Source organism: Micropterus salmoides, unplaced genomic scaffold (genome assembly GCF_014851395.1).
Source record: "Micropterus salmoides isolate LMB-PRFRI ecotype aquatic unplaced genomic scaffold, ASM1485139v1 Ms_hic_scaffold_23, whole genome shotgun sequence".
In the NCBI taxonomy this organism is placed as follows: domain Eukaryota; kingdom Metazoa; phylum Chordata; class Actinopteri; order Centrarchiformes; family Centrarchidae; genus Micropterus; species Micropterus salmoides.
The window spans coordinates 20,771,338-20,785,676 of NW_024041484.1; the positions used below are offsets into that span (position 1 = coordinate 20,771,338).

The 14,339-nt window shown below is 36.8% G+C and overlaps 2 protein-coding genes across 2 annotated transcripts; one reads left to right on the plus strand and one right to left on the minus strand.

The window, feature by feature from the left end:
• The first annotated feature begins 955 nt into the window (after nucleotides 1–955).
• Nucleotides 956–7,417, plus strand: LOC119918000 (tetraspanin-9-like). Its single transcript, XM_038738486.1, has 9 exons — nucleotides 956–1,150; nucleotides 3,109–3,150; nucleotides 4,397–4,476; nucleotides 4,617–4,808; nucleotides 5,201–5,275; nucleotides 5,363–5,464; nucleotides 5,737–5,868; nucleotides 6,785–6,868; nucleotides 6,958–7,417. Exons 3-9 carry the CDS (start codon nucleotides 4,414–4,416, stop codon nucleotides 7,027–7,029), a joined length of 720 nt encoding a protein of 239 aa, XP_038594414.1. The 5' UTR covers nucleotides 956–1,150; nucleotides 3,109–3,150; nucleotides 4,397–4,413; the 3' UTR covers nucleotides 7,030–7,417.
• Nucleotides 7,418–7,695: 278 nt separating this feature from the next.
• On the minus strand, nucleotides 7,696–14,265 carry LOC119917999 (probable imidazolonepropionase). Its single transcript, XM_038738485.1, has 9 exons — nucleotides 14,054–14,265; nucleotides 12,695–12,801; nucleotides 12,513–12,577; nucleotides 12,152–12,429; nucleotides 11,850–12,075; nucleotides 11,356–11,480; nucleotides 10,152–10,245; nucleotides 9,871–10,031; nucleotides 7,696–8,118 (listed from the first exon to the last, which is right to left on the minus strand). The coding sequence occupies exons 1-9, from the start codon at nucleotides 14,188–14,190 to the stop codon at nucleotides 8,013–8,015; spliced, it is 1,299 nt and encodes a 432-aa protein (XP_038594413.1). The 5' UTR covers nucleotides 14,191–14,265; the 3' UTR covers nucleotides 7,696–8,012.
• Nucleotides 14,266–14,339: the final 74 nt, after the last annotated feature.

Sequence of the window (14,339 nt, forward strand, 5' to 3'; positions counted from 1 at the left end):
AACCATCGTGAAGGTGTCACTTTGGGATCTGGGTAATTGTGACCATTCTCACTATTTAGATTTTTTTACAAATCAAAGAATCAATTGATTAATAGAGAAAAAAACTGCAAGTCAATCCATAATCAAAATAATAAGTAGTTGTAGTCCAACAAATAGTTTAAAATTAGCTCCTTGAGGTGGAGCTCAATTTTAAAATGCAGGACTTTTACTTGTAATGGAGTATTTCTACAGTGTTGTATTGACTTAAGGATCTGAATATTTCCTCCACCACTGACCTTAGTTCATATTGTACTTCAGTGGCGCAAATTCACTAACAAATTTGTAATTAATTAAACAACTAAAACCAACTAAAATGCATGTGAGCCTAAGGCTATTGGGCCCCCAGAGTCTGGGGATCTGACCTTTGTAATAGGGGTCTATTGGAATTCTGTATGCTTTATTACATACTTTCTATTGATGGTTTCCAAAAAAGGGCATTTCACTAGTAGGAAAACATTACATTTTTAAAATCTATTTCTTGTATTACTACTCAAAGGGTGTACTTGTACATGAATGGCGCCCATGTCTGAATAAAAAGTATTTCGAGACTGAGGTGGGAAAATATGTTTTCTTGGAGGTTTTAACATAGTTGTTAACGTTAGGTTAAAAAAATAAGTTTGCTGTTAGTACAAATTGGAAATGGCCCATTTCGTTGGATGACACTTCTGTACCAAGGACTATTTGTGCTGCAGTACCACAGTTGGCCACTAGGTAAAAATCAGTTGTAGATTAACGTGGATGTGTCATTATAAATTCTTGTTAATCAGCCAGAATAGACAAAAATGTGGCCTATTTTTATGGGTCATATTGACACACAGCCCGGGTCGTTGCCCGGTGGTCCCCTCTCTCCAGCGCCGAGGGTCACGCCTCCTCTCCGGCTCCGTCCTCCGCTGAGCTCCGCCCTTTCTAAAGAAACCCCCTCCTGCTCCTCTTCTTCTCCAGCCATCGACGACAGTTCAAAGCCGACTTCACTGCACAATTAACACCCGACGGATTTATGTCTTCATATCAGGTGATGCTCTGAGGGAAAGCAGCAGAAAGTTGGCATGTGAAAGTTTCCGCGGCTGAAACTCGAGACGTTAGGAAGATGGACTCCAGGTCATAGCCGACGGTAGGAAACTATCCCTCTGTTTTCCTTTCCTCCTCTCGTTTCCTCGGCATGGACATGAAAACAGTCACGACCTGAGCCGCTGTGGAGTGATTTAGTTGCCTGTACGCAAACATCAACTTGTTTTGTTATTGAAAGTGTATCACTAACGCATTTATCGACGACGCTGCTTATTTTGTCCTTTTCCAACGCAAAACTTTTGTTAAAACCGCAAACTGAAGTTCAGTCCAGTGACGTCACGTCGAGACAAAGAAAGCCTGTCTGATAATAAAATAAAGTTATCTGCACTATATTTATAATCTATAGTATATAGTTTAAATTTACAAAATAATGCAACACCTAGACTAGTCTAGACTATATGCAGTGGGGGAACTAATTACTATAAAGTATTTTATAATATAAAGTATTTACTGTAAATTTGAGGTACTTTACTTGAGTATTTCCATTTTATGCAACTTTACTTCTACTTCACTAAATTCAGTGTAAACCATGGATTTCCAAATTTAGTGATTGTGATTTTTTTTCTGTAAACTGAAGGATGAAGTTACTATTTGATATTTCCTATTATTTAAATTATCCTAGTACTAAAGTTACATAAACTATGTAAAACTCCCCGGAGATCAGCTGAATAATGCATCTTCACAAAGCTGAAAACAGGGCTGTTGGAGAGATGTGGTTCTCACAGGGCACTAATAGTAAAACACTGCCAGGGACCATTTACTGCACAAGGACTACTTTTACTTTTGATACTCCAAGTACATTTAGATAATAATACTTTCATACTTAAGTAAGGTTGTGAAAGCAAGCCTTTTTATTTGAAGTGGAGTATTTTCACAATGTGGAATTAGTACTTTTACTTTGGTAAAGAATCGGAATACTTCTTCCACCATAGATCTAGGGGCATGAAAAAGGCAGCTATGCACATGACTATAATCCCACATACAACAGCTGGATTTCACAGAGTATTTTAAGAAATGTGTTGAGCATTTTGTGTTTCTTAACTTATCATCATTGAAAATATTGTTTTACTTCTGAATGTATGTATATTGTATTGTTTTTTGTATTATTGTCTCTTGGGTATTATTGTCTTTACACTTGTTAAAGCACTTTGTAACTTGTTTTTGAAAAGTGCTCTACAAATAAGGATTATTATTATTATTATATACTTTAATGATTTTTTTACTTAAATAAACAAAAAGCCTTCTGTTGTTTAGGTAAATTCTTATTTTAAATACCTCCCTGTGAATTATGGCACATTTCAATCCTGTGTTTTTATTCTTTTGTTAGTTAATTTTTTTATTTCTGTGTCATGCCAAACATCTGGCCCATCCCCCATAAGATAAAACACTGCTATTTTACAAAACACCATCTTCTGCGAATACACTGACAACAAGAAAGAACAAATGCTTTCAAATAACATGTTTATGTAGAAACATTCTAAACAGTTAATTTAGATAAAGTATCCAAAGTAAAAAAATATAAATATATATTATATAAAAAAATATATTTAAAAAAATAAACTTAGAAATAGACTAGAGGATGCAGTTACTCTGTTTTAATAATTGTAAAATAAATGTGTTTGCGTGTATGTGTTGGATAAAACAAGCTCTGGAGAATAATGACTGACATGGTTATCTATTTTTCAACTAAACAATTAATCACTAAATCAAAAAAAAAACAATCATTAGATTAATTTCTGACTAAAAAATAACCTCACTTCTGCGTTTACCAACATAACTGTCAGAATCAAGAAACTTAAAATTAGATTGTGCAGTGCGTGGCTGCTTACATTTAAAGCATGTTCTGCACATTTGTGGGTAATATCACTTCCCAGTCCTGTTTTGCATGATCATGGTGAATAAAAGTTGAGTTTTGTTTTTTAGGCCTAAAGCACCACTTTCAGAGATAGTCTGTGTACAATATACAGTACAGTTAAAATGTTTTTCACTTGTGTGTCACAGGTACACCACTAGAGCTCCTCCGTTCCCCTGCTAGTTGAAGTGGTAAGTTTGATCTCCTTCTTGCTGAGATGTGGTTTTCAGCATGACTCTCCAGGGAGAACAAAAATGTTTACTGTTAGTGTGATGTAACAGGAAACAAAAAGATTAGTGAACTGGTGTTTTGTTTGTGGTCATGGTGACACAAACAACCTGAAATAAATGAAAGATGTTGCAAAAGCAGCATTCATTTATGCCTTTTCACTTTCACAAAAAAAACTAACTTCTAGCCAGTTATTGTGACATGATTTTATATCATAACAGTTCATATTTGTAGCCTTCAATGTAGCTTTCATTAATTGTTTTATCTCTGCACAATGCTGATGTTTGACTAAAGACAAAAATAGACTCAGAATCAGCTTTATTGGCCAAGTATGTGTGCACATAAAAGGAATTTGACTTGGTTTTAATGTTGCACACAGTGTTGGGAAAAGAACAATTTATAGGAAGATAGAAAAAGGTATATAGCTAAAAACAAAGGTCACCAAAGCCAAAGGTAAAAATAAACAAACAACTTATATGTACATACAAATCCTTGTATAAATGAATATAAAAAGCAACAATGACCAACAACATCCAAAGTCAAGTGTTTCTGTAAATTGTAAACCAATAAAAATAGTGCAAATTAATAAATATTGACATGAATACAAGAAGTGGTTATGTACAGTATATGCATGTATACATGTCTGTATATACAGCGTATACAGTATATCTCATGTTGTTCATGAGTGGGAGAGGAGTTTTTTGTGTACATAGAGGAACTACTAGAAAGACTTGTCGTTACTCAGCAAACTCCTCTCTCCAACTCTTACTCACATGTTCAGCAAAAGATTTTACTTAATTTTTCTTGTGCATTTTTGTTGAAAAGAGATTTTATCATAATTGTTTTGAATGTTCTACTTCAGATTTGTGAAGTGATTCACTGTTTGGCATCCACTGTTATGGAGTGTCATATTCTGACCATAAAGAAAAGTTTAAAACCAGTATTAACCATTTTGTTTCTTCAACTTTTACTCAGGAGCAAAAATCAGCCTTTACACCTGAAAGAAATAATGATTTGACCTTTTATTGTGATAATTATTATTATCAAACAATGTGAAATTTATTATCATGACAACATTTTTGGCTGTATCACCCAGCCCCTAGATTTAAAAATACAGAAATTACCCTTTAAACATATGGCCAGTGTAAGAGACCTTTCATTAAACTTGAATGTCTTTTCATGTTTTCTCTTTAAATCGTTTTCTTGCAGTGTCTGTCGATTCAATCATGGCTCGTGGTTGCATCTGCTGCGTTAAATACATGCTCTTCCTCTTCAACCTGATCTTCTGGGTAATTATTCCACACACACTGAGTGAGAAAATGTTCTTTAGCTGTGACCGTAAATCTGCAGGAAGATCAGCAAACGCATTAAAGGGTTTCGTTATCAATTAATCAGCAGGAAGTTTCTAAGTTTCCTGTTTGTGTTTCAGCTGGGTGGGTGTGGATTGCTGGGCGTCGGCGTGTGGCTGTCGGTGTCTCAGGGCAGCTTTGCCACCCTGTCGCCCTCCTTCCCGTCGATCTCCGCCGCCAACCTCATCATCACCCTCGGCAGCGTCATCATGGTGACTGGTTTCCTGGGTTGCCTTGGAGCCATCAAAGAGAACAAGTGCCTGCTGCTGAGTGTGAGTATACTACCCATCATCCATCACTGTTTTTATTTTATCAGTTTTAGTTTGAGTATTCTTTAGTCATGTTGTGTTGGAATTTTTAATGTTTGAGCAGCGTGACTTAGGAGGAGTGTGACATTTAAACATTGCAACATTATATTGTGAAACTTTGCTACAGGTATTATTGTACTGGTAATAAGACAAAAGTCAAGATCCACTGCCAAACTTCATGTTTAATTTTCGCAATTTACTTCTAAATGCTCAGATGAAGTATAATTTTAACCAGGGAGCTCATATTTACAATGTTTTGCATCGACACAAATTTGAGTTTAGTGTATCATGCATGTTCGCTCTCATGTTGAAGCTTTATCTGACACTTTTCTTCTTTGTCCAACGATTTTCTTCAGTTTTTCATTGTTCTGTTGATCATCCTCTTGGCCGAACTTATCCTCCTCATCCTGTTCTTTGTCTACACTGACAAGGTAAGACTCGCTTATTAATGGTCCTCTCCTGCTGTGAGTGTGTGCCTATATATCCCATAATCCACCTCTTTACCCCTGTTTGCCCAGGTGAGTGAAAATGCCAGACAGGACCTGAAAGAAGGGTTGGTGCTATACAACACAGATAACAACGCCGGGCTGAGGGATGCATGGAACACCATACAGGGAGAGGTATATTACACATGAAAGGAAAGTCCCTTTAAAGGCTTGAAAAAGTACAGAGAAATATGGATGTAAAATTTAATTTAATTTAAGATAGCAAAACAAGTCCTCTGCTTGTTTTATATGTATATATTTTAAAGTTATTTCTTGCCATTTCATTTTATAATCCAACTTTAACTTTATTATCACCCTGTAATGCATTTTATAACCTCAGAGTTAAATTGTGTTTGTTATGCAGTTATATAAATTACTGTTTTCCTTCTTTCCTGCCCGTGCACTAGTGGCAATGTTGTGGAGTCAACAACCACAATGACTGGTACACTGCCCTGCATGACAACATGGTTCCTGACCGCTGCTGCCAGCAGTTTTACCAGGGCTGTGGACGCAACGCCTCCAATACGTTCTGGACGCGGGTCAGTTTGTGTGGTTATAAAGTCTTAAAATTGGTATTAAAGTTCTACTCTGTTTAGTTCTATTAACTCTAAAGGAATAGCTCAGCATTTTGGGAAATATGATTATTTGCTTTCTGTTGATACCACTATCCTGTTTGTATGCTGTATATGAAGCTACAGTCAGCAGGAGATTATCTGATTAGCTTAGCCTTGCATAAAACAAAGACTGGAAGTGGGGGGAAACAGGTAGACTCACTGACTGTCGGCCTACTAGCACCTCTAAGTGACCTTTATGGGTGCCTATAGGGGGATTTTTTCCCCCTATAGACAGACCCAGGGTAGCTCTATCCAGCCTTTATGCTGAGCTAAACAGGCTGCTGGCTGTAGATTAAAACTTACTCTATGGACACGAGTGGTATTGATTTTCTCATCCAACTCTCACCAAGAGAGCCAATAAGCTAAGATTTCCAAAATGTGAAATGGTTCCTTTTGAACAAGGAGCTTGAATTATTTGTAACTGCCCTTTAGACCAACAGAAGTCTTTGTCACTGCAAGACAAAGACTACTGATGGTTTAAAGAGTGGGAATATATCACCAGAGGTGAGGGTGCAGTTATTGTTTGTTTTTTATTGGTGAAGTTTGTGTCAGAACCAACATCTTTTCACCTGGTGTGCATTTACGACAGTCAGTGTCTGTGAAACTAAAAAGACACCACAAGATTAAAAAACAAACAAGTCATGAAACATCAGTGTGAGTCTGTGTTTTGTTATTTGGTGTTAAACAAGACCTTAAGTCTATGCGGATTTCAAATGGTTAGACTAAACATAAGCAGAAAAATGTAGTTTTGTAAACTCTATAGTGAAACAATGAAAGCAAGAGTTGAATACCTTCTGATATTCAGTACTTTTTTCTCCCTTCCTAATTACGGTGTTTTCAGGGCTGCTATGATAAGGTAGAGGAGTGGCTGGATGACAACAAACATCTTCTGGGAACCATCGCCATGTGTGTGCTGGTCATACAGGTAAGCTACTCTTTATGTAGCACTTACACAAAGTCTTAAACAGCACTAGTTCATTTGTTTTTAATATGGGTTTATTGTCGTTTTCCCAGCTCCTTGGTATGGCTTTCTCAATGACGCTTTACCAACAGATCCACCGAGCAGGGAAGAAGTATGAAGCCTGATGGGATTAACGGGGTCATACTGTCAAAATTGGTTACATAAAATATCAGTCGGCCATATGTGTTACCCCTCACCTTTTGTTTATAGTAAAAATAAGCCAGTTATTGTGTTACACTGCAGTCTTTTATCTCACATTTTCATCTATCCACCATTTATTGTTGTGAATAGCAATTGAACTAGTTTTCCTTTGTTTTGCTTTTTAAAATCACATTATAATTTGTGATGAGGATTGGCCTCTGGTAATCAGAGCAGAGAGAAAAAATTGAGAATAGTTTTGTTTGGTTGTTGAAAGCAATAATTATCAAAAATATAATGTATGGATCCATTTAGATTTTTATTAAAAGCATTGTGTACTAACATGTTCAATAAAAGCACTCTTTATAAAAGTTAGAATAATTTGTGGTAGTGTTTTGATTCAGGTGTTGTGATAATTACTGACTCGTGACTTTTGTTTTCTTCCACTCTTCATTTTTGGTATCTGCCTTCTCTCTGATTGTCAAACCCCAGCTCTTTGATTATACAGATAAAAACAGGGTGAGCATCTGGTCATTTCAAATGTCAACAAGGGTAAATCAATTAACTCTTTGATCACTTGAGGTGCAAATATTTTACCTGTGTCTTAGGTAATAATGAAATTCCTCTGCTTGCTGAAGTCATAGAATAACTGATAACTTAAAATGCTTTTTACTGACAGAACGTGTGTGTGCTCTACATTACAGAAACAGATACATGAATAGAGAGACAGGTTTTAATCAACAGTTAACATGTTTCCAATGGGTTAAATATAAACAGCCAGCTGCCATTTAGCTTAGCATAAATACTGGAATTGGTGAAACCAGCGCAGACTCCAGGACTTAGACAGCACAGCTACTGCTTTCCTGACACAGTATTCCTTTAAAATCACAGCTGAATATATGTCGTTATCTGATCAGTATTATTAATAGTACCTTTACTTATCTGAATCAGTCAGCAGATTATTTTCTGATTATAAATCCATGGTTCTGTCATTATCAAAGACGACGTTGCCTTTGATGACAACATAACGGATTAGCTCCTGATGTCCTCCCAGCTGATAGATCAGATGCTCCCATCTACACAAAAAAAACAGAGGATCAGTTTTACACACATACAAAAACAGTAAATACTTAACGTGTGCCATACTAGTTTGTAAGAATAAAACCTCTATACAAGCTGATGCTGTTGTAATGACAACAAAAAGCATACTAAGTTCTAATTAATACATTAATATAAATAGTTAAACTTCTTTTTAAACTTTATTTTAGTTAGAAGTAAAGGTTAAATCAGTTGATTTAGCGTTACTTATATAAGGTGAAATTTGCATATAGCATTTTGTGATCTTATCAAACATCTTATTCACTCTTACTATTATCACTAAGACTATGTTCTTACTCAACCTGTATGCTAAAGTAATGGATACAAAAATCCTGCAAATGCCCAATTAGTATACAAAGCTAGAGTTTTGTACAGGATGCCGGCAGCAGTGTAATAATAAATGAACTTTGGGGTTTCACAGACTGTCTTAGATACATGGCTCTTAATAGATAAGGCTCTGCTAGATCTGCTGTTCTCTTGATTTATTAGATCTAATTAATGATTAGTGATGTTCACTTTAGTCTGAGGTATTTGAGGCATAAAATTCTAGCTTGAATTCTGGCATGAGGGACAATATTTCGCTCAGAGGTATGAAAACAAAAAATAAATTTCTAAAATACCAAATAATAATGACACTGTCACCATATTAGCTATAACCTTTCATGAAAGAGGATCCTTGTTGGTTGACTTGTTTGTATCTCTGGCAGTAAAGCCAGATTTGATATACCTTCTGATTCTTTTTACCATGAACCGACAACATGCATTGCAGCAAACCTGAAAACAGCTGGGGTTTTTTTTTTTTTTTTTTAAGAGATGATGACTTAAAGAATATGATGCATTGCTATAGATTAAACTACTCAACAGTATATAGTTGCCATTTTCCTGCAGAATAAGTACTTTTACTTTTGATACTTTTAGTAAACTTAGCCAATAATACTATCATACAATATACTTTTACTTAAGGTTTTGAATGCAGCACTGGGTTGCACCAGCCATGTGTAAGTTCTGTCCTAAGTAACACTAGAGACTTATTAGTAAATACTAGTAAGTTTGAAACTATATCCGCTACTAAAATTGCTTGCAGCAAGGTTACTTGGGGCAGAACCTAACTAGTGTCAACATAAAGTTGTAACTAAGGCAAGTGGCCAATCAACGATCACTGTTCTCTTGTCATGGTTACCATGCCCATTAGTTTTCTGGCAGGCCTTTGCCACTTGGTATCGTAGCTCACTGTAGAGTGAGCTAGATCAATATTGAAATATATCAATAAATAAGGTATCTACTGGATTACTGTGGTGCAAAACGGCATGCAATTTATGAAAAATGATGATGTGGGCCAGAAAAACAGATGTTTTACTATTAGTGAGTATAATTCTGTGGCATATTATGATTTACACCTACCCTGGGGCATGAGTACGTATTTGCTTGTTACTTAGAGTTTTGTTGTAACTTATCTCTGTGGTGCAACTGCTTTTTAGTAATGCATAATTTTTATTTTAGTAATGCATAAATCACAACAAACTAATTTACATTTTAACTAGTTTGAATTTACAAAGAGATTGTGCAACAGGCTGCAGTAGTTTGACTTGTAGTGGAATATTTTCACAGTGTGGTTAGTACTTTTACTTAAGCAAAGGATCTGAATACTTCTTCCACCATTGCACATGGGACAAAAAATAAATTATTTTCTGTGGATGTCAATCGTGACTACTTTTTCTGTCCTGATTTACCGTGTGGTGTTGAGGATCAGCAGGTCTCCATGTTTGTTGACCTCCAGGGAACCATGTGTGTGGGAGCACCGAAGGGCGTAGGCTGCATTGATGGTGGCTGCAGCCAAAGCCTCCGACATGGACATCCTCATATTGACACAGGCCAGGTGCATGACTATCGGCTGAGGAAGACAGAGAGGACAGCACAAATATAAAGAGGATAGAAAGTATGAGTTGTTACCATCATGCACCACTCCTCTGCTTTTCACCCTTCCACCTCACACCTGTCCTGTTGCACTCACCATGGAGCAGCAGTAGGCATTGGGGTTGAAATCACTGCCGAGGGCAACAATAACTCCAGCTTCCAACATGTCTCTGGCCCGAGGCTGGGGCAGCCTGAACACACACAGATTATCAGACAGTGGGAAACTTGACTTGCAGTCAGGGCACAAGATAAAACATACAAGGATCAGAATAAACACCACAATTACACAAAAGATGCACACACAGAAATAAAATGTACCAAGTACATACAATACACTATAAATAGGCCTACATTAAAAACATTGTTAAACAATGGTGGAGGAAGTATTCACTTAAGTAAATTGACTTGAACAAAAGTGCTAATACCACACTGTGAAAATACTCCATTACAAATAAAAGTCCTACATTTTAAATCTTAAGAAAAGTACATAATTTTAATCAGGAAAATATACTTGGTTTTTAAAAAAAAGTATTATGTACTTTTGCAGAAAAATGTCACGTGATATTATATCATTAAATTTCTATTATGATACATAATTAATGTAAAAGCATTGTAGTTAGTTGGAACTAATTTTATACTATTTTGTATCAGACTGCAACAAATGATTATTTCATTTTTTTCAATTAACTGATTGTTTAGTTTGAAAAAAAAATAGTGAGAATCACAATTTCCCAGAGCCCAAAATTGTTTAAAAATAAATGAAGATTATTAAAATAATCAAAAGGGTAAACAGCAAATACACCCTTTTGGCAAGCTGGAACCATGAAATGTTTTTTATCAATTATCAAACTAGTTGTGTGGTGTAATCTGTAATAAGACATGGGAAACGTATCTACATTCAACACGTGGCAGGTTTACCTAACATGTGCTCTTCTTCATACACAGGATATACTTGCATTCCCAGCACAGACTGGACACTTCGGCACAACCAAGTTTCCAAAATAATAAACTCAAATGTTTAATAGCCAAAGTTGCCAAATCCTTTTGTCAATTGACTTGTTTAATTGATAGCTCCAGCTCTACTTTTGTAACTAACTAACTGTTTGGTGTTTTAATTTATAACAAAGCATCATATTTTATATGCTCTATGGGTTTTGCTAAAAATGTATTTGTAAAGTATCCTAACTAGTAACTTAAGCTTTATAATTGTAGTGGAGTAGCAGTAAAAGTACACAAGTAAAGTACATCTACCTCAGACGTTTACCTAAGTAGGTCAGTACTTGAGTAAATGTACACAATACCGTAGAATATACGCTGTGGTTGGCAGAAGGACTGCAGCAGTTCTTGCTGCTGCCATGGCAGCGATCCCCTCGTCTGTGACCTCCTCCAGGTGACTGATGGCTAAGGCTCCGAGCTCTGCACCCAGCTGACACACACATACTCACTGAGGTTAATTGTTGGTAATGTAGGCACAACATTTTGACAATGAAGAAGAATGTGTGGAATAAATAAAAATAAAAACTGGTTTTGCTTCATCAATTTAACTGTTTTAAGGTTAAAATGTAGTTTCCAGTTTTTGTCAAAACTGTTTTAAAGAGATGTTTATGCTAATATAAGGTCATTTTGGAGGCTGTAGCTGGTCTAAATAAAAAAAAAAAAATTTGTCTACCCTCACTGATATAAATAGGGTGGACAAAATATTAGAAACAGAATACATCAGAGACAGATATTTTTAAGCTCGTGTCCCCCAAGTGGCCAAAAACACAATAAATACAGCTTCAGGGGTAAGTGATACCTGAGCAGAGTTCATAGGATGAAGCTCATCTCCGTGGAAGTTGATGTTGAGGCCCATGTCTTTGCCAGCCTGCAGGATGGAGCGAGTAGAGTTGAGGTCAAACACTCCCTGCTCACAGAACACGTCTATGTTGTCGACTCTGAGAGTCCCAGCAGACATCTGTTCTTTCAGCCGTGGCAGCTGAACCTGCAGGATGTCCTCTGTGGCTTCTGCAACTGTCTTCCCCCTGAATAAAAAGGATGGTAAAGATCTATTTTTCAAGATGTGATGTGAAATTAGAGAAGTTTGAGGATGGTCCTTACTTGGGCACTGCATGGGCTCCACAGTAGGTTGAGGAGATGTTGATGGGCAAGCTCTGTCTGGCCTGCTCGATCACTTCCAGCATCTTCAGCTCAGTCTGCAGTTCCAGGCCATATCCGCTCTTACACTCCACCAGGGTAGTACCAGCCCGCTGCATCCGGACCAACCGGCTGCAGAGGGAGGCCAGCAGCTCAAAAGACCTCGCGGCTCGAGTGTGCTCCACCGTGAAGTGGATCCCTCCACCGGCCCGGTGGACGTCCATGTAGGTGGCACCTGCCAGCTGCAAGATTACCATGCATTTCATTGAAATCTTAGCTGCAGTTGTGAAGCTAAGGTTTAAAAAATGGTGAAAACACGATTTACCTTCATTGCAAATTCATGCACCCTGTCTCCAGCCCAGACTGGATGGGTGTGGGCGTCAACCAACCCTGAAACAACACGTTTCTTGAAATGCTAATCACTGGTATTTTGTGATTGTATTGACAGTCCATGTAGGCTGCTGTTGAGCAGATGTGCAAAAAACATAAACCACAGGTGATACTCACCGGGCAGGACACACATTCCTGTAGCATCAATTACTTTGTTAAATGACTCTTCTGAATACTGTGCTCTGATGAGTTCAGCAGGTCCCACAGCCTTAATCAGCCCATCGCTGTTGTCGCAAAGAAATTAGTTACTTTCATGTCAACATTCACTTGGAAGTCCAGCTTAGACTAATGAAAGCTGAGCCTGAGATGTTCTAAAATGGCCACCGTACAGACAAACCTTTGTCACAACATGGAATTTCATCTAGAACCACCATCATGCCAAACTTTACATTTGTTGCCCCACTAGTGGTAAGTAAATATGATATATATCTTATTAATAAAGAGAATAATTTTTGAAAAATACTGTAGAAATCTGAGGTAATTTACTAAAGTATTTCTATTTTATGCAACTTAAAACCTCCACTCCACTACTTCTCAGAGGCTAATATTGTACTTTTTACTTTTCTACATTTGTCTGACAGCTTCAGATTTTTAATATATTCGTTTTTTTATACCCTTCCTGTCCAGTCTAAACCATGTATCTCTCTGTATTTGGTGGTTTTAAATTTTTCCTGCTAAACTGAAAGATTAAGTGTTCCTTCATGGGATTTGAGAATTATTACTTCTTAATAATAAAAAAAATCACTGGTTGAAAAACCATTAGCTGCAAAATGCATTGCCACAAAACTTGCCATATTTAAGTTGCCTTAAATCTCTCGATCAGTAAAATGCAACAAAATCATCAGATATAATAGTGAAACACTGACAGCAAACATTTAACTGCACAATTAGTACTTTTACTTTTCATTCTTCTGCTAATACTTACTTTTACTAAAGATTTTGAATGCAGGACTTTACTTGAAGTGGAGTATTTTCACAATGTGGTAGAACTTTTAACTAAGTAAAATGATTTAAGTACTTTTTCAACCGCTGCAAATATTTAAAACAAGTATTTAAGGTAATTAATTTAATATTAAATGTAAATGCCCAACTGCTTAGGAAATTGTGCCATTAATAAAATCAATACCAATGTCAAGTTTTCATCCATCCAGTTATTTGTGTCAGGTGTGTAATGAGTCACTACAACCTGTAGGGGCCACCATTGTGCATTGTTTCACATGACTCCTGTACTGCAGTAAATACAATCCTTTAGCATGCACAATATATACATAAAACCTTCACAACCTTCAGATCAAGCTTTGCAGATATTGCTTGTGCAGCTACATAGGTGAGAACTAGTTATCTGCGCAACATTTCTTCAACAACAAAGTTATTTGGCCTGGTAACTACCAGTAACCTCACTGTTCAAATCATGCTTCTCTCATAGTATAAAGTACTCCCAGGTCTCTCTCTTAAATTGTGGTTTAGAAAACTTACCTCCCGATCACTACACTGCCATTTTCAATAACACAAAGATTTTGCATCCCATGTTTGGTCAAGTACTTCTCTCCATTGTTGCAGATCAGAACCAACTGTTTGGCATTCTTCACCAATAGGCTGTAATTACTAGACATTTTGATTCATCCAAGGCAGAGACACTTACTTCAGACTGACTGGCTTTAAGCTAGTTTGGGAACAGGCAAATATTTGTCAAGGAGAGCAGAGTTTAAAGTGCACACAGAGGGGAGGTGCTTCTGCCACAGACATCAGAGATCTCTGTAGT